Consider the following 23,950-nt stretch of genomic DNA (forward strand, 5'->3'; position numbering starts at 1 on the left):
AGGCTTACAGGTGTCCAGTAAACATTTGTTGAATGGCTGACGACCATGAATTCTGGAGGGAGAGTTCAGACTGGTTTCATTTTTAAATTCCCTGCAGAGGACTGCAAATAATATTTCTGGCTCTGAACAACTGGGTCAGTGCCCTCTAAAGTTTGGTCCAGCCCTGGTACCCCAAGATGGGCTGGCCTCTCCCCAGCACAATAGAAGCACTAAGATCTCTTGCAGCACAGAAATCTCCACATCCCTCACCGCAAACCCTGAGGTATGCGGTCACAGATATTAGCAGTGCACCCTCCAAATGCCACCCAGATCCAGAACCAGCCAGAAACGAACAGAGAAGCCTCATCTCAACGTCAGTCCCTGCCCAGGAGCTCTCAGCCAAGAACCCCAGCGTAACAAGGGTGAGAAACAGCCCCGGGCTGTCACGCAAGACAGAGACGGTGCATGCAGAGGAAGAGCCTGCATGCATCCGCGGTGAGGATGTGCCCACTCTGACACTGGGGTGAGAGGAGGAAAACTGGGCTCAGAGGGGGGAAAGGTGGGCTCAGATGGGCATTGGGAGTTGGGCAAATTCCTAAGCAAGAGAAGAAGCCAAAGGCGGCCAGGGAGACATCAGCATGTTCCCCCTGCACAGCCATGACATCCTACAAATGATATCTCTTAATTTTCACATCAGCTTTGGGAGAGGGCCATGAATAGATTTCTAAATATATTCCAGAGCAGAATTAAGTGGGATCTTCCAGTTTCTGAAAGTGACTCGCAGAGGGTGCATCAGATGGGATGAGAACATGACATCAGCCACACAGGCAGCCATACTGGGCAGCTGCCTGCCGGGCAAACCCTGTGCCCACAGAGACCATTCTCAACCACTCCTCCCAACCACACCAGCTCCACGCACCTTCTCTAACAGGAATGGGGCCTGCCTCAGGGTCAACTGAGGCCTCTAGCTATCAGATTCCAGAGAGATCTCTGCAGAGACCCTGGCTCTAGGCAGAATTTACAAAGAAAACAAATGAGAATCTATTTCTATGACTCAAGATGCCCCACAAGCAGATGAGGAATTTAAAAAGAAGTTCTGGATTGAAGGACATTCTACAGAACACCCTACAGGTGCTCCTCAAAACCGCTAAGGTCACTAAGAACAAGTAAAGTCAGAAAAGGCGTCACAGCAAGAGAGCCTGAAGGTACATGATGTCCAGATGTCATGTGGGATCTGGATGGCATCCTGGGATGGAAAAAGGGCAATAGAAAAATACTAAGGACGTTGGAATAAAGTATGAACTTGAGTTAATAATAATGTTTCAAGAGTGGTTCATTACCGATACAAATCTACTATAAGAATGAAAGGGTGTAATCCCAGCACTTTGGGAGGCCGAGGCGGGCGAATCACGAGGTCAGGAGATCGAGACCACAGTGAAACCCCGTCTCTACTAAAAATACAAAAAATTAGCCGGGCGTGGTGTCGGGCGCCTGTAGTCCCAGCTACTCGGAGAGGCTGAGGCAGGAGAATGGCGTGAACCCGGGAGGCGGAGCTTGCAGTGAGCCGAGATTGCGCCACTGCACTCCAGCCTGGGTGACAGAGCGAGACTCCATCTCAAAAAAAAAAAAAAAAAAAGAATGAAAGGGAACCAGGGTGCGGGGTTTATGTAAAGTCTTTGTACTAGCTTCACAATTTTTCTGTAAAATTTAAATTACTCTAACATTACAAGTTTTTTTTTTTAAGTCTTCTTTCCATCAGACTGAGTTAGGGGGCTCTGGCAGGTCAGCTCCAGACCCTGGAATACATTCCTTGGATAGGCCCAGAGAATGGCACTCAAGGTGCCACAGACCACCTGGTAGGGACTGAGGCGACTGCGCTGGACCAGCCTGCACGCCAGGCTGCCAGGAGGTGTCTCCTGCAGGCTACACAGGAGCAGCGTGGGAGGGAGACCAGGTCAGAGACGTTTCTAGTCTCCAGAGCAGGGTGTCCTCAGATCAGCAGCATCAGCAGCACCTAAGATCTTGCTAGAAATGCATGTTCATGCTGGCTTCATGGCAGATGCGTCAAGTCAGGAACTCTGGGAAGGGACCCAGCATGCTGCATAGATAAGACCCCAGGCAAGTCTCATATACCCTAAAGCTTGAGACTCCTGCTCTAGAAGTTCACCCAGGAGGACAGAGATCCCAACAGGGAGCAGGTGTGGAGCAGTCCACCAGTGGATCAGGGGCTGTGGGATGCAGCCACATAGGGGTTGGTGCATGCTGTACTTGGCTTGAAAGATGACCTGGGGATCAAAATATCCAAACACCCATGACAGCACCAAAAGAGGGGCAATTTTCACCAACTTCCAGGCTCACATCGAAGAAAGCCACCCTCTAGAGACACTGCCCCAGCCATTTCCCACTCTTACGTCCCCACCCTCCAAATCGAGAGGCGACACACCAGCAGCTCCCATCCACTCTCCCCCACTTCTCCTGCCAGCGGGTCCACTTCCCCTCTTGGGAAACCAAAACAGGACACCCCCTCTACACAACACCCATGGGCGCCAAAGCAGAAGTGGGGTGACCTTTCCGAGTCCCAGATCGGTGGGTCACCCTCTGCTCCATAAGTGTCGGCAGCTCTCCATCATTCCATAGGATACGGACAAAAACCCTCAACCTGGTCTTCCCTGTTCCGCGTGGCAGGCCCAAGCCACCTCCCCATCCCCACGCACCAGCCGTTCAGCCCATGCTCACACAGTGCCCCTCCCACCGCAGGGCCACCACATCCGCTGTTCCTCTGCCAGGGACAGTGGTCACCATCCCCACCCCACTTTCATCTGGTCCATTCCCACGTATCCTTCGAACTTCGTCTCTATATCCCACAGATGCAGTTTTAAGAGGAAAAAGCCAGGCACAGAACAGGGGCTAGCATATGTTTCCCTTCATATTACAAACAAACGAAGAAGAAAAGAATGCATAGAAATTTCCTGACAGCGTACACAAGAAAGCCATCAGCAGCTGTCTCAGGACGAGAGACGGGTGCACAGCCAGAGAGACCTGGTTTTCACTAATGAAAAAGACAGTCGATGTTTGTTGAATACATACATGTAATAGGAATGTGACAGATCATATCATTTAACCCCCACAACAGCTGCATGGTGCGGACAATACTGTAATTCCCATTTTATAGATGAGGAAACTGAGGCCAAAGAGGAAAAGCAGACAGCTGGCAGGTCATAACACGGGCTGGACCAAGCCTGATCCATGCAGCGCCGACATACCTGCCCCACCCCATCCTGTCTCCAGCCGCCCTGGAATTTTTCAACATGCGCATGTTCTACTTTTCCAGTTTTAAAAAGCCTGTTGAGTTTTTTTCAATAATGCTCCTGCCTCCCACAAAAAACATTTATTTTCCCTTCCCTGCCTATATTTCCAAGGGGTGAGGGAGTGTTTTGAAAGCTATACGTCATACAGGAACGATGGTTCTGAGTGTTTGCTGAAGATTTGGGTTTTATTTATTTATTTATTTTTTGGTCAAAGCTGCTCTAAAATTAGAATCCTTGTAGAAGCCCTCCTCGAAATACATTTCACAATGGGATTACATATTAGCCCAGGGGTTTTGCTCCAACAGGATAAGCCCAGACACTCTGGATAGCAGTTACAGCTTTCAAGCAGGATGTACATCTCCTGGTGGGTGCCAGCAATCATCAGTCCTGGCCAGAGCCAGCTCCCCCAGTAGCCCAGGACAGATGGACAGACGGGAGCTGGTGCCCGGTTCAGGCCCCGAAACATCTCTAACCCCTGGTCTCCCTCAAGAGACACACATGGCCTCTCTGTGTGCAGCGAGGTGCTGGGGCAATCTCTGGGCCTCCCTTGCAAACAGGGAGCACCCCTTGCAGCAGGCACACGGCAGCCTCCTCCTGAGACAGTGTCCATCGCAAACCAGGAGATGGCTGCTGTGTCAGCAGGGCCAGCACTTTCTATTCTACTAACTGACATGAACGGAACATTTACCAGTAGGTAAATTACAGTTACGTTACTGTAATGTCAAAATCCTGCAAAGGTCACGTGCCTCATCTGGAACTCATACCCATCCCAGGAGGAGGAACTAGCATTGCCCCCAGTTTATAGAGGAGGACCCCAAAGCATGGTCTGATGAAGGCACTGACAGAGGTTGGCCAGGCACAGTCAGTAGGGGTGAGGCTGAAGCCTGACCCAAAGGCCAGCTTCCAGGCACCCAGCTCCAGCTCCCTGCAGGGGGGATGCACCATGGCCCTGACGCTGAGTCCCTTTCAGCCTTTCAAAAAAATGAGGGCAAGTTATGTCACAAAAAAATCAGGGGAAGTACCCGCACGTGCACACCTGTACACACGAACACACACACACTTGTACATGCACATACACACACACATACACATGCACAAACACACATGCATACACACGCAATGACTCATTCTCCCAATGACTTTTGACAAAAATAAGCAGAAAAAGCTATAGTGAAGGTTATTGCCTAAAAGACAGATGGCAAAGTTGACCTTAAAAGATCTGCTTGTGAGTCTCAGAGGCTGTGCCTTCTCCCAGGAGCTGCCTCTTCTCTCTGGGAAGAAAGGAGGGGAGTGGGTAGGGAAGAGGAAAGACAAACTAAGTGCCATGTGATTCTGTAGAGGTGACCTCTCTTCCTTTGTCCTCTGTACCCCCAAACTCTTTTCCAGCTTGGCACACAGTATGTGGTAGACATGGCCCACCGTGCCCCCGACACCTCTCCAGGGGCCGGTGGCCTGTTCTCCCTGTCACCTGTGTACAGCTCCTGCAGGGAAGGCCACTGAGGCAGGCAGGAAGGCTAGACTGCTACTGCCAGCCAGTGCCTACTTGGGAAAGGCCACCATGGGAAATCTACAAAGGGTTCTGGGCCACCCGTGAGGACAAAGTGTTAATGGGGGCAGGAAATCAACATGGCACATGGATACATATGTAACAAACCTGCACATTGTGCACATGTACCCTAAAACCTAAAGTATAATAATAATAAAAAAAAAAAAAGAAAGACAGGAAGGTGGCAAAGATCTTATCATGGACCAGAAATATGCCTGAACCCCAGAAGAAAGAGAGAAACGGGGCATGTTACATGTGCCAAGACCATGCTCCCAGCCCTGACACTGTGGACAGTCGCCAAGATGTGCCAGGCTGACATGGGCTGCCCAGCATGGCCCCACCTAATCCCTGTGTGGGGTCTGACTCATAGGTCCTTCCACAGGGCAAGAGCAGGAGTCTGGGCAAGCCCCAACTCTGCCACCTGCTCCCTGGGGAACCTGGCTACATCAGTCTATATGCACTGGGGTGCTCACCTACAAATAACCTACCTGCTCAGGGGTCTGCGAGGATGAGGCGGAAGCAGGCGTGGGAGCCCACAGCCCCTGACAGCACCCTCCCAAATTCTGCACAGCAAGCACCTCAGCAGAGGCGAGGCCCTGGGGGCCTGGAGCGTCTTATGCTGCCAGAAAGCAAGAAAGAGCTCAGACAATGATGGGAGCACTCCACTGGCACAGACACCGACTCAAAGGAGCTCCCAGTGGCCACGTCTGGGACAGTTCCAGCAACAAGAAGATGACAGCAGTGGACTCTACTCCACAGGATAAACATACATGCAGGCGTCCACACTAGTGTAAGTAAACAGGTGAATAAATACACGAGAGCATGGGGGAAGCTTTCCTTTATTAGTGAGTAATGGAACTCACTAATACATTTAAGAGAGATGACGGAAAGAGAGCCACCCCTGAACACGCACCATGGTGATAACTGGCAGGCAAAGATTCCCAGGGTGGGAAAAGGTGTGATGAGAAACGATGTCTGACAGTCTCAAGGTTTCCCACAAAACGCTGACGAATTACAAAGAGGAAGAAAGTATTAACTTTAGAGCAGAGACACCTGGCTGAGCAAGCACAGTCAACATCACCAGGATTGGTACAACTGACCTAGGGATCTCCACGACATCACTTCTGGGGGATTTGTGCCAAAAACGCATATACTTGATTTAATAAGAAGGAAACATCAGACAACCCCTCATTTAGGGGCAGTCTACAAAGTAACTGAAAGTACTCTTCAAAGGCATCAGGCTATGAAGACACTAAGGAACTGTCCCACATTGGCGAACGCTAAGGAGACATGCTGGCCGGATGCCACGTGGGATCCTGGGTGGATCCCAGGATAGAAAAGCATGTTAGCAGAAAAATGGACTCAATTCAGATAAGGTCGGTAGATGAGTTCATTGTATTGTACCAAAGCTAATTTCTTCTTTTTGATGACTTACTGTACTTAAGTGGGATGTTATTTGGGGAATATAGGTGAAAGGTACACAGGAGTTATTTTTTACCATTTTGTGACATTTTTAGATGTCTAAAATGTTTCAAAGTGAAAAGTTTAAAAATGTTCTAAAGGAAATTAGAAATACACATAAAAAGGAGTGGATATGGGGCCAGCCTGAGAGTCACACTAGTAAAGCCACCAAGTAACCATGGAAACACACCGGGGTTAGGGTGAGTGTGAGGAGCCAGGGAGGGCCTCGGAGGGGCACCCCTCCAGGTCCTGTGTGCCAACAGGGAGGGTGACAATGGTCACAAGGGCCCTGATACTTTCACAGCCGGCACAGCCTCCAGAACCACTCCTCCTGCGGCCTCAGGACAATGCCATGACCAGCCCATGTCACAGATCAGGAAACTGAGGTAGCACAGAGCAGGAGCACCAGAGTCTGGCCACACAGCTTTGCGTCTCAGCTCCGTCAGGGTAGCCAGGTGACCAGGACGATCCCTTCACCTCTCTGAACCTGAGGCTTTCCCCTGTAATGTGGAAGCAATAAACTTCCCTCCCCGTATTAGTTTTCTATTGCTGCATAACACAAAACCATAAGCTTACTGGCTTCAAATAACACCCACTTAATAGCTCATAGTTCCGTAAGTCAGAAGTCAGGACATGGCAGGACTGGGTCCTCTGCTTGGGGTCTCAAAGGCTGAAATCAGTGTGTCAGCCCAGGTGCCTTCTCATCTGCTCAGGGTCCGAAAGGCTGAAATCGGTGTGTCAGTGGGGTGCCTTCTCATCTTCCCTCAAGGGGAGACTCTACTTCCGTGCTCACTCAGGCTGTTGGCAAGAGTCAGATCCCTGCAGCTATGGGACTAAGATCCCTATCTCTCTGTTGACCATCAGCAGGGGCCACTCTCAGCTCCTAGAGGTCACTCTCATTCCCTGCCACATAGTCCCCTCCATCTTCAAACCAGCATCCCCCGCTTCCATCCTGTGCTTCCAGTCTCAATCTCCAGGAAGAACTTTGTCCCCTTTAAGGCTTCCCTGATTAGGGCAGGGCCACGAAGGCTTATACTTTCTTAAAGTCTCCTGTGCATATAACATAGCCTAGGCATGGGGGCAAAACCTGTCACAGTCGCTGGTCCCTGCCACACTCAGGGGAGGGGGCTATACAGGATATGGGTCATGGAGGGTCTTCATAAAGGAATTCTCCCTTCCACATTTGCTCACAGTAGGAGAAGCACACAGGAGGTAGTGAACATCCACCCCTGCCAGCATCCCTGCTCCATCGTGCCAGGAAAAAAAACTGCCCAAGGAATCCACGTCCAACTCCCATTTTCCAGCTTCTCATGTATAAAGAAGAAAACACAGTCCATCCTAGGGCACCCCAGGCAATCTCTCCAAGTATCCTGCACTACCCCAGACTCTCTATAAACAGGTCCAGGCTCTCAGCCCTGCTCAGGGTGAGACAGCACCTCTCGCACAGCCTTCAGGGCTCCTGCATGAGGGTCCTGGTTGGAGCCTTTGGTTGCACCATGGGGTGCCCAGACACCACGTAGGTGCCTCATGGCACATACCCTTCCCTTCCCTCTCCTGCCCTTCCCTTCCAAGCTGAGATTGAGCCTCCTCTCCTGCACAGATCTTCCTCCGGGCAATGTAGTCCCAGCCCCTTTTCTGAATGAGCTCTGCAAACTCCAGCCCAGGCTCCACCATCTGTGGCTGCCACACCCTCTTCCCTGGTCTCACTCTGTTGCCTTCCTGGGACCCATTTCCACCCGGGGTGGCCAGCCAGAGTGATGGCTTGGAAATGTGCCCAATCACACTCTTTGTCTCTGTCACACACACTCACACACGCACACACTCACACCCCTCTCTTCAGACATCCCATGGTTCCTTCATGGCAGACAAGTTCCTCCCCAGTCCAGGAGGCCCCAACCGTCTGGCTCCCAGCTCCCCTGCAGCCCCATCCCGCCATACTCCTGCTTCTCTCTTGCCTCTGGCTCCAGCCGAAGCTGCCCCCACCACCTGGCCTTTGCACTACCAATCTCTCGGCCTAGCATACCTTTCCCTTCCCTGCTGGGCTAGTTAATTCCAAGCCACTTTTGGCTCTAACTCAAGTGACCTCCCCTGGACCCTTCCCTCAGATCCGCAGACATGCCAACCCCTCTACAAGACCGCAGGGCTCCAGGGTGGCCTCCCCACAGCTGGATGGGGCATTCGCCTGTGAGCTGATGGGATCTAAGCCCATCACCCACCGGACTATCTACCCATGAGGATGAGGCAACAGGTTTGTTTGCTGTGCTATTCCCCAAGCCCAGCCTCACCCCTGACATTATCATAGGCACTAAATTTGCTGGAGGGGAAGGAGAAAGAAGAAGGACAGAGGGAGAGACGGAAGGAGGGACGAAGGGAGAAATGACACGTACCATGAGCTATGACTCTTTTTTCTACTCAGGCTCTCAACTGTGGACAGAAGCCGCTTAATTCCCCTTCCGCACCTAGCACAGACACCAGAATGTCAGCCCCGCGAAATGTTAGCTGAGCCCCTGGGTGCTAAAGTGAACAACTTCCACCTCCTCCTTGCTAAAGATTTCACCAGGCAAGATGCAAACATCAGTTCAACAAAACAGAAAAAAAAAATGACTGGAACCCCTCTTTTCCTATAAGAAAATAGCTGCTCTACGCTAATATCCTCTGGAATAAATTGTTATTAGTTAATTTTTTAACACCACATAGAGACCAATTATTAACAAATGCGTGGGCTCACTTTGAGTGATGCATATTCCTGAGAACTCACAGCCGGGCTCCTGCCCACTGGCTTGCTCCAGGAATTTCCAACAGGGTGAGACTATTTAACCTGAAGCCATCATGGAACTCTGTTTATTGTTGTTGTTTTGGGTTTTTCCCCCTCGATTTTAATTTTTTTACGGGAACATGGGAATAGGTATGAGGAGAGGTGCTAGGCGTCACTATCATGTACCCAAGAGTCAATCAATGTTTACCATGCACCTGCTATGAACATAGCTCTATTCTACAGCCCAGGATGGAGCTGGAACAACACAAATCCCTAAAGAAAAAGGATACAAATATACTCCCCAAGTGGAAAAGGGCTGGAAAAATATTACAGGAAAATAATCACATTAAAATGTCAACACTGTTTGAAGTAATGATCTTAAGGAAAAGACAGGCTGTATTAGACTCCCAACGGGGAAGCAAGCGGGGAAAGCCAGCCCAGGTGAGTGAGAGCACAGGCAATGCTCTGAGCTTACCCCACATGGCATGGTATTAAATGTGCTCCAAAACTCACCCTTCCCATTAAAAAAAAATGAGCTAAATTATAAACTTTCCCTAAATCTTTTGTTATTTCACATCAAAGCAGAACCAGCTACTTGCAAGGATTAGGGGAAAGAACTAACCAAAGCAAACAGCTCGTGCTCCCTTAGCTCAGTGTCCATGTGCAGGTTCCTTCCTGCGCCCAAAGGCAACCCTAAGGAGCCAAGGGGCTCGTGGTCAGCTCAGCGTGGCCACAGCCGGAATGAGACTCAGCTTTGACCCTGGGTCTTTTACCCAACTCAGCATTCTGACTGCCTCAAGCCAGTTCACCTACTAGGAAATCAGGGGCAATGCCTTGAGAGGAGCTTCCTGGTGCATGCCAGCAGACTCCTGAACCAGCTCCAGGGCAGTACAGGGTGAGGGGGGGAAGTTCTAGAGGGATGCCTGATTTCACCCAGCAGCTCAGGCCAGGAAAACCCTCCCTCCTGCATCTTGAGGCCCAAAGGGAGACGAGGGCATCTGGGAGCCTCAAAACTGCACCAGATCAGAGCCTCCTGCTCTCATCCACCAAGATATGGCCTTTGGTGAAAGCTTCTCCACAGTGATAGGAGGCGGCGAATGCTAGCTCATGGTGACCAGGATCTTCCTGTGTCCCAGGAACTGTGCTAAACGCTTTACAGAATTCATCTCATCTCAGCATCATGACTGCTCATCTAAGGGGGTATTAATATAAGTAAAGTAATCCTCATTCTGCAGATGGGAAAACTGTGGATCAGTGATGCTAGGTAGATCTACCAAAGCCGCACAGTGAACCCAGGCAGTCTGACACCAGAGACCACATATCTGCAAGCACCCCACAGACCTTGTCTGTTGGCATCCAATGTCAAGGCATCACCCTATCAGAGGTGACAGGAGATTCCAAGGTGATTCTGACTCCAGGAGCACACAGACTACATAGGGAAATAAGCCTAATGTGTGGATTACAAGACTGGCCCCAATTCTCCACCTCTCCTGTATCTACATATGACTTTCCTGCTCCCTCAACCAAAGGGGTCAAGTGTATTTCCCTCCCTTTGATCTGAAGTTGGCCAATAGGCTAACAGAATCAGCATAAGTGAAGGTTTCCAGCCTAGGCCCTAAGAGGTCCCATGTATCTTCACCACTACACAAGACTAACATGGCTGGTTTAGACCACAGGTTCAAGAAGGATAAGAGACGCATGGAGAAGAGCCAGCCTGGACCTTCGACCCTGCCAAACTTCAGAAACCCACGGACTCAAACCTCAACGCTGTAGGGCCACTGAGTTCTGGAGATTGCTTTTGCAGAAGCCTGTGACACCTGGCAGAGAATGAATGTGATACAGCACAGAAAGGGACAAGTTTGAGAGGCCTGGCACTTATTACATATGTGTCCTGTCATTTTACTTGTCAAAATGGTATGCCCCTAGCCAAACCATGAGCTTCCCGGATGTACGACGCCTCTTTGCATCACCCTCACACCATGCTCCATGCACACTGTAGCACTTAATGCGTCAGCAAGTAGGTAAGTAATCATGGCCAGGCCACAAGACCAAGATGAAAATTTATAACAGCATTTCCCCATTTCACTGAAACCTGTACACCAGCTTTGTGGTTTTTGGCATGCCTGTGTCTTCCAAGCGCTACCTTCATGGTTTCTTCGCATATTTCTGTGTATTACCACCACTACATTCTTACTAGTTCTTTTTTTTTTTGAGACGGAGTCTCGCTCTGTCACCCAGGCTGGAGTGCAGTGGCGCAATCTCGGCTCACTGCAAGCTCTGCCTCCCGGGTTCACGCCATTCTCCTGCCTCAGCCTCTCCGAGTAGCTGGGACTACAGGCGCCCGCCACCACGCCCGGCTAATTTTTTTGTATTTTTAGTAGAGACGGGGTTTCACCGTGGTCTCGATCTCCTGACCTCGTGATCCGCCCGCCTCAGCCTCCCAAAGTGCTGGGATTACAAGCGTGAGCCACTGCGCCCGGCCCATTATTATTACTATTTCTAAGTCATGTTCTTTTTTATGTAAATCAGCTTGATTGGAAAGAACACTTCTATAGGCCCCCTCTCGATGGAAAACCTGTATCTCTGGTTATATAGAGAGAATAACAGGAAAATAAAGAATGTGGGGTAGGGGCCAGGCAGATCCCCGAAAAACAGGTGACAAGACAATCGTGACACCGTAGACGTCATCAGATCTCAGAAGCTTTGCACAAAAAACCTGGCCAATAAATGTGCCAAAGTCAGTAACCACTTGACTCATGTGACTCAAGAAATGCAGAGTCACCCCAGGAGTAACGCTGCCTAAGACAATGCTTTCCTGCCAAAGGGAAGCAGAAAGATCATTTTTGGCGTATCTTCCTGACTTCATTGAAACTCCAGAGCTAGTGATTACAATAAGGCAACAATTTTTTCTATATATGGATACAAACTTTCAAGAGATAATTGAACCAAAAAGTAATGCCATAACAATACAACTCATTAGGGAGAGTATTGCAAGACCAATGAGGACTTTTTAAAAGGGTTGTATTACAAACAGGAGCATAGTATGTAAAATAAACACACTTCTTAAGTCGTATAGCCACAGCTCCCGTTTTCAGTGCAGGGCAGATCCATTTTGTGGCTGCCAACTAATCAACGTCAAAGTCTACAGATGTCGTGACCATTAGATAAGGTGTGTTGCCAAGCTACCCATCCAACCGACTTGCTTTAACAAACAGGAACACGAGCCCCAGCCCATTAAAGACGGGACCTTCAACAACTCTGCAGACAGCTGATTCTCTGCCATCGCCTTGCCCGACTTTGAATAAATAAACCTTGTCCCAGTGGCCATTCTGGTTAAATGAACTGGGAAATGAAAGAGTACATCTGCCTCTGTGTGCTTTTGTGACTACAGGTATGTATACATCTGTCAGCTAGATGGCTGGAGCCAGGAATGGGGGTGAAACACACATATGTATTCCATGTAAAGGACAGAGGACCGCTTTCCAGTGAGGTGCAGGATGAGGGAGGCAGAAGCTGGGTGGTGCAGATAGGGATGGGCCGGGCCTCAGACTCACTTGGATTCAAGATCCTCTTTAAGCTACCCTTTTATATAAAGGTGACCATGGGCCGGTTAATCAGCCTCACTAGCTTTCTGGCCCTACCTCAAGGGTTTAGAGGAATATTCAATAAAAGGAAGTATGATGGCTCCTTTTATAACAAGAGTTGACAATAAGCACATTTTCACTCCAGCCGTTGATCACTCACTGGATGATTGGCTCTATGAAGACCAGTGACCCTGCCTATCTTGTTCCCTGGATATTGTTAAATAAAATTTGAATGGACATAATGTTTAGGCTTGGATCACGTATCTTAGTCCAACCTTTAGTTTCTTAATAATGGCACAAAACATAAAAACTGCTTCAGTCTTCCCATGAGATTCTTTCTATCTGAGGTTTGAAAGGGCAACTACAGGCCACATGCAGCTCCCAGACATGTTTTATTTTGGTCACATGGTGCTTTTATAAAGTTGATATGGCAGAGACTGTAGTTCACTACCTGATAGTCATTCACACCCTCCCCTTCCTCTGAACCTGCTCTTGTTAGGGGTAGCAGGTTCAGATAGCAATACACCTATCTTAAGCAAATAAACAAACAAAAAGAAAAAGCTACACTTCCCAGGCTCCCTGGCAGCTGGGGGTAGCCATCTGATGCCCTCAGGCCAAGGAGGTATAAGTGGGTGTCACTGGGCAGGGCTCCCAAGAAGGCAATGTCAGACTCGGCAGGTGGACGCCCCTGTGCCTCTCCCTATCCTCTTTGTCCTGCCTAGAAAATGTACTTGTTGCTGGAGGTGAAGCAACCATGTTGCAACCATAATTCGGTATGAAATTCACTGAACATCCCACCCTACGACAGGGACGCCATCATGCTGTCTGGACTTCCGGTGGAAGGAAAACCTTTATCTTCTTTAAGCCAGTGTTATTTAGGTTTTCTGTTACATAAAGTCAACCCAATCCCTAATAGATAAACTTGCCAATATTTAAAAATCACATCTGAAAGGGTTTGAATAACTGTCCCCTCCAAATCTCATGTTGAAATGGAATCCCTAATGCTGGAGGTGGGGCTGGGTGGGAGGTGTTTGAATCATGGGGGCGGATTCCTCATGAATGGCTTGGTGCTGAGGGAGTTCTTGTTCTGACAGTTCATAAAAGATCTGGTTGTTTAAAAAAGCCTGGCACCTCCCTTCTTCGTCCCTCTCTTGCTTCCACTCTCACTGTGTGATGTGCCGGCTCCCCCTTTGCCTTCTGCCATAATTGGAAGCCTCCTGAGGCCTGACCGGGAGCAGATGCTGGCACCACGCTTCCCGCACAGCCCGCAGAACCGTGAGCCAATTGAACCTCTTTTCTTTATAAATTACCCAGTCTCAGGTATTTCTTTATAGCAACACAAAAACCTAACACAACATCTCATATAAAAATCTAGATTCCCAGTGTCACTCTTAAAACAGGATGGTCAGCCAGGCGCGGTGGCTTACGCCTGTAATCCCAGCACTTTGGGAGGTCGAAGTGGGCAGATCACGAGGTCAAGAGTTCAAGACCAACCTGGTCAGCATGGTGAATCCCCATCTCTACTAAATGCAGAAAAAATTAGTTGGGCATGGTGGCGCACACCTGTAGTCCCAGCCACTGGGGAGGCTGAGGCAGGAGAATTGCTTGAACCAGGCAGGCAGAGGTTGCAGTGAGCCGAGATGGTGCCACTGCACTCCAGCCTAGGCAACAGAGTGAGACACTGTCTCGGAAAAAAAAAAAAAAAAAAAGATGGTCTCAACAACCTAGGCCCACATTTCCATGTGGCAAGAAGCAGCTCCGCCCCAGCAGGCACGCACCCTGACCCTCCCACAGCGGAAGTCCTGGCCCTGCAGACACTGCAGTTTGGTGGCCTGTGTTAAAGAGTTTTCTAGTGCATGGAATAGAACCCAGCTCTCAAATTCAATAAGAAAAGGTCTCAAACTAATATACTTGTATTTTTCAAAGTTTTTCTTTTTGCCTCTGTTCCTGTGACATTTCATATCCTCCCATATATGCTGCCCTGGCTAAAGCTCTGGGGAGGGCCCAGGACACACCCACTATCTACACCGTCCCCTCCAGCATGCTTTGGCCATGCCACGGGACTAGCATTAACAAGGCTCACCTGTGTCATTCCAGATAGACACCCTCCCCTAAAAATCACCTTCCCTGGAGATACACTTGCAAAGGAAACAAACTCATCAGAGTACAACAATCCCCGCAAAATACACATTCAAATCCCATTTCAAGACAACCAGTGTGCTATCCCAAAATTACCAGACCAGAGGGAATAACTTGTGAAGGTGGGGGGACTCTAGGAGATTTCCAGTCACGAGCTGGGGAGCCAGGAAGGGAGCCGAGGAACAGCATCCGAGGCTGGGTGGACCTGGGGCTGGAGAGGGAGGCAGGGGTAGGGGAGGCACAGCCTCCACAAAAGGTGAGAGTGGGAAAGTGTAGGGGAGGAGCCTTTTAGAGCCAGGGGCTCAAAATCCAGAATCAGAGCAGGAACCACATCCTCCTCCTCCTCCCCTTTCCTCCACCGTTCACTGAGAATGGCCCTGGTGCCTGAAGCTGTTCTGCGTCAGTGAGGGACAGGTCCCATGACTCCTGCCTGGCCCCTAGCCAGATCAGCCCTGCTCTTACTCACATTTCACAGAACTCAGAGAGGCTGACCAGCTCAGCCAGGCACAGAGAAGGGCTGGGGTAGACCTGCAGGCTGCTCTTCCTCCCGCTCCCTGCTGTATACATCACTGTGGTCACGGCCGCCATGACTTTGTTAACACAAGATGGAATTACCGCAAAGGGATTGGAGAATGTCTGGGGAGGTGCCTGCCTCCTAAAGCTACGTCTCAAAATTTACTTATTGTTAGAGACAACAGCTCAGTTATCCTCACTCACTCTGAACTTAAGGACAACAATGCCCACCATTTTACATGAAAGGAAACTGAGATTCAGAGAGGTAAAGTGACTTGCCCAAAGTCACACAGCTTGTCCATGGCTGAGCCAGGACTTGGACACATTTATTTAGCTCCAGGGAAAGAATCTCTTTGCATCTCATCGTTCTCTTGTCCAAAGAGGCCCTTCTGGCAAGGGCCAGGTGTGCTGCATTGCGGGTTCTCTGGGAAAGCTCACTGAATTGAAATAAATGAGTCCTGTGTGGATAGGAAATTATCTCTGCTCGGTACCCTCCCTTTCAGAGGATGAGATGATGAGACTAGGGAGGCTGAGGGTCCCTTCCTGCAGGAGAGCTCAAGACCACACCAATCACTCTGGCACATCCATTCCATCAGCATTCATTGGGGAGCTACCAGGTGTTAGCACAGTGCTGGCACTGGTGACACAGCCAAGAAGACAACAGGCAAGGCCCTGCCCTCAGGGAGCTTATAATCCAAGCAGCACTGTCCAACAAAGCTGTCTGCATGGATGGAATGTTCTAGATCTGCACTATCCAGTATGGCAGCCACAGATGCATGGGGCTTCCGCACACTTGAGATGTGGCTACAACTGAGGAAACAGAACCTTATTTTATTTTATTTAGATTCAAATTGCCACATGTAGCTAGTGGCTACTGTATTGGACAGACCATAAACAAGTTTGTCTAATAAACAGATGAGATCATCTCCAGGAGTACCAAGTGAGGTACTGAAAACAGGCTCCTGTGACCATGAGGAAGGCAGGTGAGGCTGGAGGGTGCCCCTGGGCCTGACTTCCTCATGTCTGTTTTTCTAATGCTGACAGCTTCGCCTGGTACCTGGCAGGTCCTAAAGACAAAGGGGTCCATTGTCACTGGCTTCTGTGTGGTGTTAGGGTGAGGGGGGGCAGAGAACAGGAATTTTGTTTCTTTGGAGACAGGGTCTACCTCTGTCACCCAGGCTGGAATGCAGAGGCATGATGTCAGCTCCGTGCAACCTCTGCTTCCCCAGCTCAAGCGATCCTCCCGACTCAGCCCCCCAAGTAGCTGGGACTACATGAGCACACCACCACAACCAGCTAACTTTTTGTATTTTTTATAGAGACAGGGTTTCACTATGTTGCCTAGGCTGGTCTCAAACTCCTGGGCTCAAGCAATCTGCCCACCTAGGCCTCTCAAACTGCTGGGATTACAGGTGTGACCACCATGCCCAGCTAGGAAAAGGAATTTTAAAGCATCCATTTTCTACAATGAACAGGCAATGCTTTCATAATCAGAAAAAAACTCTGAGTTCTTAAACTCAGTATTTTTTAAGCATCTAGCTTTTATGTTTTTAATAACCCTAAAGAAGCTGACAAGGTAATTACTGCATAGTTCTACTACTAATTAAGCCATGTAGACACTCTACAAGGGGCCAGAGGGAGATCCTCAGAACCCAGGACTCCAGAATAAGAGAACATTCGAGGAAGGAAGCTAGAAAGAGCCACCGTACAGACAAAAGAGGCTCTTGCCTCCGCCCTCTCCCACGCCCAGGCAGGGGGCAGCATTAGAGGGTTTGAGGCAAAGGAGAGACTAGACCAGATTTGCATTTTGGAAACTTCCTGTCCTGCAGGAAAACCGGTAAGAGGAAGAGAACCAAGGCTCAGCGTTGAGGTTGTCCAGGAAAGGGAAGGTAGGAGCTAAACCCGGGTGGGGGTAAGGGTGGGGGTGGGAGACCTGAAACAAGTGAGGTGGGCTCCAGGAGGCCCGTGTCTGGCAGACCTGTGACCGTGGGAGAGGGAGGTGTCAAGAACAGAGCCTGGTGTTGACGGTGTGTGGGTGATGAGGGTGCACAGGTGATGAAGGAAGTGGCCATCAGCACAAGCCCACATCCGTCTGCTGGCAGAGCGGCATGAAAGAGGAAGAGGCCAGCATGGGTTGCCCTGAGCCCAAGGCCTGGGGAATGTGTCTGTGCATCTGTCTGTAGCTCACGATAGGAGAGGATGCTCTGAGAGGATCTCTCTCTCCAGGCAGTAAAGCAGACCTGGACCCGGCCCGGCCCTGCAGAAGGACGCAGCTGCTGGCTCCTCTTTGCTCACCCTCCAAGCATTCTCTGGCCCCATCCAGCTGGCAGGAGTGGCCAGTTGCCTGGCCAGGCACCGCCACATAGGTTGAGACACCAGCGCCTGGGGCTTGTGCACATTCGTCCTACAAATGCTTACTGAAAGTCTCCTGCATCTGAGCTCTGTGCTGAGCTCAGGGGTGCAGCACTTCGGGTGACGGTCAAGCTCCCTGTCCTAAAGAGGCTCCCAGTCTAGAAGGGACAGTTCACAGAGAATGAAACTGACAAGAACCCTAGGTGTTGAAGAGTGCCAGGAGCAAATCAGAAATGAGATCAGAGTTCACTGGGGTGGGGCACAGGTCTGAAGGACTGGAAGGACCAGGCAGAACACAAAGGTCTGGAGCTGAGAGCCAGAGAGTTGGAGAAAGGAGCTGGAGAGTCATGGAGCCAGGACAGAGCAAGGCAGCGACAGCCAAGGGACAAGGGATGGCTGGTGAGGAGCAGTGACGGGATCATGTTGAGGAAGGCCCAGGAGGCAGCCTGGGACCTGACAAGAAGGAGGCCACCATCGTGCTGGGGCCGATGCCAGGGCTGGCCCCAGGATGTGGAGGGGGCAGAAGCCTAGTCCCAGAACCTGAGAGCAGATGGAAGAAAAGGAAGCAAAACCCCTTGTGATCATTAGCTCCTTCGAAGGAGGAAAGATCAGGGGATGCTTCCTTACCTTTGATTAAATTTCTATTTTGGAAGAACACCTAACCATACTCACGGGTGTAGAGTGCGGATTTATAGAGAGGCACATTGTGTAGATGCAGACGGGCCCATTAACGAAGCAGTGGTGAGAGTGGCCGGAAGGTCAGGCCTAGGGGAAATATTTCATCCCCGCCACACAGTCCATGGCCACAGACCTGGCCACGGGAGATTTAATGCACGAATAAGGCCACAAAAAGACACTCATGCTCACTAGCAATCCGGGAACTGCAAATTAACACAAGAAGAAACCATTTGTCACCCTTCCTGCTAGAGAAAAATAGATTGATGATCTCAGGTGTTGGCAAGGGTTTGGAGAAAGGGCACTCTCATAGATTACGGAAAGTGTGAATTCATACATTTTCTAGGAGGGTGCAATATCATTAAAATAAAATATGTGGGTCCCCTGTGGCCTCAACATCCCAAGAGCCGCAAACACACACCCTAGAGGAAATTCTCAGGTGAGTACAAGGCAGTTTGTGCCCAGGTAATTACAGCTGTGTTGTCTGTAGTGGGTAAAAACTGGAAACAATACAAATATCCAATGGCTAAACTGAAAAATATGTTTCTTGGCATCCTGTGTGGGTGTTAAAAGGGAAAGGGAGATGGATATTGCAATGAGGCAAGATCTCCGAGACCCAGTGTGGGGCAGAACCACTCATGGAAGAGCCATGAGTGCAGCACATTCCCGTATGCCATTTTCCAAGCAACACAAGTATATAAAACATTAGGAAAAGTCCAAAGGATGCCCCTCAATTCCCAGCAGGGGTAACCTCTGGAGAATGGGAGAAAGAGGTGTCAAAACATAGCTCACCTTTCGAAGAATGCTTCGAGTCTTTGCAAAGGGAATACTGATACATTAAAAATGCCTTTGCAGGGGAAAACGTGAACGCAACCTTGGACTCTTTCATTAAATTATAGAATTTAGATGGGAGGAGACAGCTCTGCTTCTTTACTCTGTGTGAGGTTATTCCACAGCTGGAGCTTCAGGTTCAATTTTCAGGAGTCTCACATTAGAGCAGCAGGTGGACAAATAAGGGAGGCCATCTAGGAAGAGCAGGTGAAGGGCCTAGACTTTTCAAAAAGCGAGTGAGGTTGTTTCAATACCTAAAACTCCAGGCTGTCTGAAAGCCCTGAGTAACATGCAGCAGGAGAAGATCCCATCAGGAATGATGGATACCAGACCCTTTGGAACCATTGGAAAAAGAATTCTTAAACAGATCTGCCCAAAGACAAGCATGCACTACATCAGGAAGAAGTGAGTCCACCATCAAAAGAGGTATGCAGGCACACACCAGGCCAGCCAAGCAAGGTGCTTACAGAAAATACTCCCTGAGCCCGCCCTTCCTCCACCAAGTTCCCAAGTTCCTTCCAACTTGATGATTCTGATTCTCTTTCTGCCAGAACAGAAACACAATCTGCTTCACACAATCCATAAATACTTAATTGCTTGGTGCTTTTTAGTAAGGTTCTACTGCTCAGAATTGCACATATTTTAGACTTTTCACCTCTGACACCTGTTACCTGGGTCCCATTTAGACCAGTTGCACCAGAGGAGAGCTCAAGCCTGTGCCCTCCCACGCATAACTTAATCACAGACATCCCAGCCCTTCCTCCTCCTTCTCTCATGGACCGGCACCACCTGCCCAACCCTCCGCTCCCACCCACAGAGGCATAAACTTACAGACAGCCAAAAAGCCAAGTCCTCCATAATTTCCATTTCAAGTTTGCTTCCTTTTACTGCCAGGGAGACAAAGGGAGCTGAGAAGGATTCTCATGAGGAGCCACTCAACTTCCATGATTGGAACAGTTGTGGATGCGCCTCTCCAACCCAGAGAAAGGCAATCCATCATGGAGTGCTGAAGGCTGAATCCCCCATTCCTAGTAAAAGGATTAATTAAAGCCTTAAGGGTCTGCCATGGCAGCCTCTGCTTGAAACTCTAAGGAAATTAACCTGCCCTCCCAGATAAAGAAAAGTCAGAGATTTATTCAGGCAGGTACCTTAGTTTGATCAAGTGACACAGTGTCAATAGTCTTAACAAAGAAATCTTCCAATACTTGCCCGGGTTTATTGTTTAAATTTTCAAATGGGGGGGGGAGAGGGGGGGGGGCTCCAGTGCCCACACAGCTGCCTGTAATGGGTCCTCTAGGCAGTTCACCGGGAAGCTCTGATGTGTTCCAGTAAAGGAATCCCTCCCCACAAAGCCAGCCTTCACCCGGGCCCCAGGGATTCTCTTCACTTTGATGCCCACCATTTAACATGATCGAGTCCCCATTTGGGGTCGTTGCATTTAGAGAGAATAAGTCTTCAAAGGCAGGCAAAGCAACTTGTTATCAAAACAGAATCTACGAAGCAATTGTGCTTCTCTAAGATACAAAACTGAGTCCTGTGGCTTGATACCAAAACACCAGCTTTGATTCTTTTTTTGAACCCTACATTTCAGAAGCCCAGACTTCTCCCTGTGAAGTGAAAATTGCCTTCTGGTGGAGAGAGGTTTTAATGATCACTTTGCTTCCTGCGTCTCCATGGTGACAGGCGCACACAGCCCACCCCTCCTCCTGCTTTATTAGGCCTTTCTTCCTCTCTGGAAAGTAATCAATCAAGCCCTATAGACGCCTTTGTGACCGGTTTATCACCTAAACAATCAACGCTGCCATGGGGGTGGAAGAGTGGACAGAGTCCACACACTGTCACGAAACCGGGCTCTGTCCTGGCGCACGCCCTTCCTCTCCCTGCCGGCGGCTCTGCCCAGCACACCTGTCCGGGGGGCTAGCGCGCCCAGGTGCGCCAGGCCCCGCTGGAGTCAGGCGCCCGGTGGAAGCCCTCAGCGCGGTGGCCTCAGCTGCGGAGCGCTGCCCTCCAGGAGCGGATGCCCAAGCGGGGACGTCCGGAGCTGGGGCCCGGCCGTGGGGAGGGAGGGAAGGGCCCAGAACCGGCGCTGGGCGGAGGCGGCCACGGGTCTGCCTCTCTTCCCCCAGCCGGTAAGCACCCGAGGAAGGGAAGCCCCCTTCGAGGGGACGGCAGAGCTCACCAGCCGGAGAGGAGGGGAAGCTGCGGGGCCTGGCTCTACCCAGGAAATCAGCTCTTTTATGGACAAAGGGCTCCGAGGCGCCCCAGCCATGCGAGACTGGGGATAGGAACCGCGGGGCCGAGCGCCGGTTCCTGCCGCGGCTCCCCGAATGCAGGCGGGGCGCGGAGCCGCGCGGGGTCCTGCTCCCAGCACCACCTGCCTCGGGCCTCCCCGACCCCGCCCGCGGCCCCCGCCCAGCCCGTTACCTGGGTTCTCCCCGGCGTCCGCGGAGGAGGTGGCCGAGGAGTCGGTGAGGACGCTGGGGTCACTCTGCGAGCGGCCCCGCGACACGAGGCAGCCGCTCCCGTCCTCCGACGCGGCCATGGGCCCGGCCGGCGCGGGGGCAAGTTAGAGCGAGCTGCGTGGAATCAGAGCATCCGAGGTGGCCAAGGTCACCGGCGAGGGGGCTGGAGGGGACGTCTTTTTAAAAAAGAAAATTAAAAAAAAAAAAAAAAAAAAGGCCGGGAAAGGAAAAGAGCTGGAGAAAGACGCCCGGGCCGGGGCTGGCTTCAGGGCGGGGAGACAATAGCCTCGCCGGCTGCAGCCAGGCGCATCCCGGCGTGCGCGGCCTCGCTTTGTTATTTATTCGTGTTTATTCCCATTCTTCAGTCTATATTCCAGGAAAAAAAAAAAAAGTTGAACCAGGAAATAAAAACTTTTTCTTGTCAGTGTTTATTGCGTGCTTGGGGCAGGGGGTGATGTCCTGGAATGTCTGGGGGCGCTCCCTCCCCCCACCCCCCCCCCCACCCCCCAGGAAAAAAGGGAAAAGGAAGAATCTTTGCTCTTGCAATTGCTTTAATCTGAAAGCTGTTCTTGGAGCATCTGTTGGAAAACATTAGGATTCTCCCATCATGCCGCGCGAGAGGAGCATGACGTCACGGGAGAGGGGCGTGAGAAGGCGCGTGGCCACTAGGAGGGGTCGCACATACCTGGACCGCGCGCAGGGGTTGGGGAGGCGGGGCTGGACCCTGGGTTAGGAGCCGCCCACCCTCCCAAGCCGTGCTCTAGAAACAAGAAAGCTTCCTAGTCCTGCTTCCTCCCCTCCCGGAGGAAAGGGAACCCTGAGGGCCCCTAATTTCCCCAGCAGCTGCAGACAGCTGGTTTCCCTGATCCTTCCTCTCCTGGGACTGGGAGGCCAGTGGGTCCCGACGCGCCCACCCCGGCACCGGAGGGGAGGGACCTGAGGCTTCCTCCCCGCAACCACCTGGCCTGGGCCTGCTAGGGCACCGGACACTCCGAACCCTCCTCCCTGCCGGAGAGGGAGAGGGAAGAGGCCACGGGCGCTTTCCAATGAGGCTTTTCCGCAGATGCCCTTAGGAACCTGAGGGGCCAGGCAAGGGAGGCAAAACCCCCCAGGGCTGCCACTCACAGAGGTGTCCTCCAGGGTGCTAAGGAGCGATTCTCACCACCCCAGCGGTGGTGTGGGGTGAACGCAGGCAGGCAGCTGCTGCTTCCCCAGCCAGGGCAGGGAAGGCAGAAAGTCCAGGAAAGGGGCAGAGACGGGGGCGGAATGGTGGTGTCACCTGGCCTGGTCCTGGAAGGTGCCCAGAGGAGGAGGCATTTCAACAGACATCAGGATTCAAGGGCCATAGAGACACCTGGGAGAGGACACCTCCATTTCAATTTCTCAAACAACCCCATGGGGCAGCCCCACTCTGAGTCCCCTTTGCAGGTGCTGGAAGGGGTGGGGGGAAGTGGGGAGAGTTGCTCACCAAGGGTCCTCCTGCTGGGGACAGAGCCCTCCCTAAGGCTGCCCCCATCAGATTAGCACCTACAGCAGGGCCTGGGAGTGCAGTGTGAGCGCAGGCAGTGTGGACGAAATCCCGATTAAGCACCAAGGACATAACTGAGCGGGGTGGTGGTGGGGAGGGGGAATAAAGTGGATGTTCACTCCATACAGAGCTTTGGGCTCTTAGCAGCAGTTATTTCAGCAGCATCAGTCACCTCTAAAGAAAGGACTCATTCATTCATTCAGAATATGTGCAGAGTCGAGTGTGTGCCAGGCACCACACCAGGCATTAGGGACCTAGCAGTGCACAAACACAGAGACGCCCCACCTCCTTGAGTCTTCCGGGAAAGGGGGAGGGTGAAGCCGAGAATGGTCACCAACACACTAATAAGATGCCCAAATAATCATTTAATTACAGTTGGCAGTTAACATCAGGAAACAAAGAGGAAACTGGTGGGAAACTGCTAGGAATAGATACGTTTTATCCATATAAAAATGTGCTGGCTGGACGTGGCCTGCCAGCCTTGGACTGAGCATTTTGCTGGGGAACCTCATTCCTTCCTACAACTGCCCTGGTAGGTGAGAGCTACTGTGGTCTCTACTTTTGAGATGAGGGCAACTTCAAGAGGTGAGCACTCTTGCCCAGGTCACAAGCCAGCACGTGGAAGAGCTGGGCCACAGCCAATGCTCTTGGCCCAGGGTCTCTCCAAGTGGGTCTTCAACACCCCCCACTCCAAGTCCCCAGGGGCTGTCCTGACACACTGAGTACCGGCCCCATGGGAAGGTTTCTGAATCCTTGCCCCCAGCCATGCCTTGGGCCCCTTCCAAGTCTGGGTGAGTGAACACCTGAGACAGTTCAG

General features: G+C 51.0%; 1 protein-coding gene across 3 annotated transcripts in view; it reads right to left on the reverse strand.

The window, feature by feature from the left end:
- The window catches only part of LOC116463375 (phosphatase and actin regulator 3), a 272,708-nt gene that overhangs the window by 222,345 nt on the left and 26,413 nt on the right, over window positions 1-23,950 (reverse strand). Inside the window, exon 1 of one of the 3 annotated variants that reach the window (XM_032146459.2) lies at window positions 21,568-22,178. The exons of the other annotated variants lie outside the window; for them this stretch is intronic. Coding sequence (XP_032002350.1) covers window positions 21,568-21,685 — 118 coding nt within the window. The 5' untranslated portion in view covers window positions 21,686-22,178. Of the gene's footprint in view, window positions 1-21,567; window positions 22,179-23,950 lie in introns of those variants that run through there. 3 annotated transcript variants of the gene reach the window in all.

This window comes from Hylobates moloch, unplaced genomic scaffold (genome assembly GCF_009828535.3).
Source record: "Hylobates moloch isolate HMO894 unplaced genomic scaffold, HMol_V3 SCAFFOLD_34, whole genome shotgun sequence".
NCBI lineage: Eukaryota > Metazoa > Chordata > Mammalia > Primates > Hylobatidae > Hylobates > Hylobates moloch.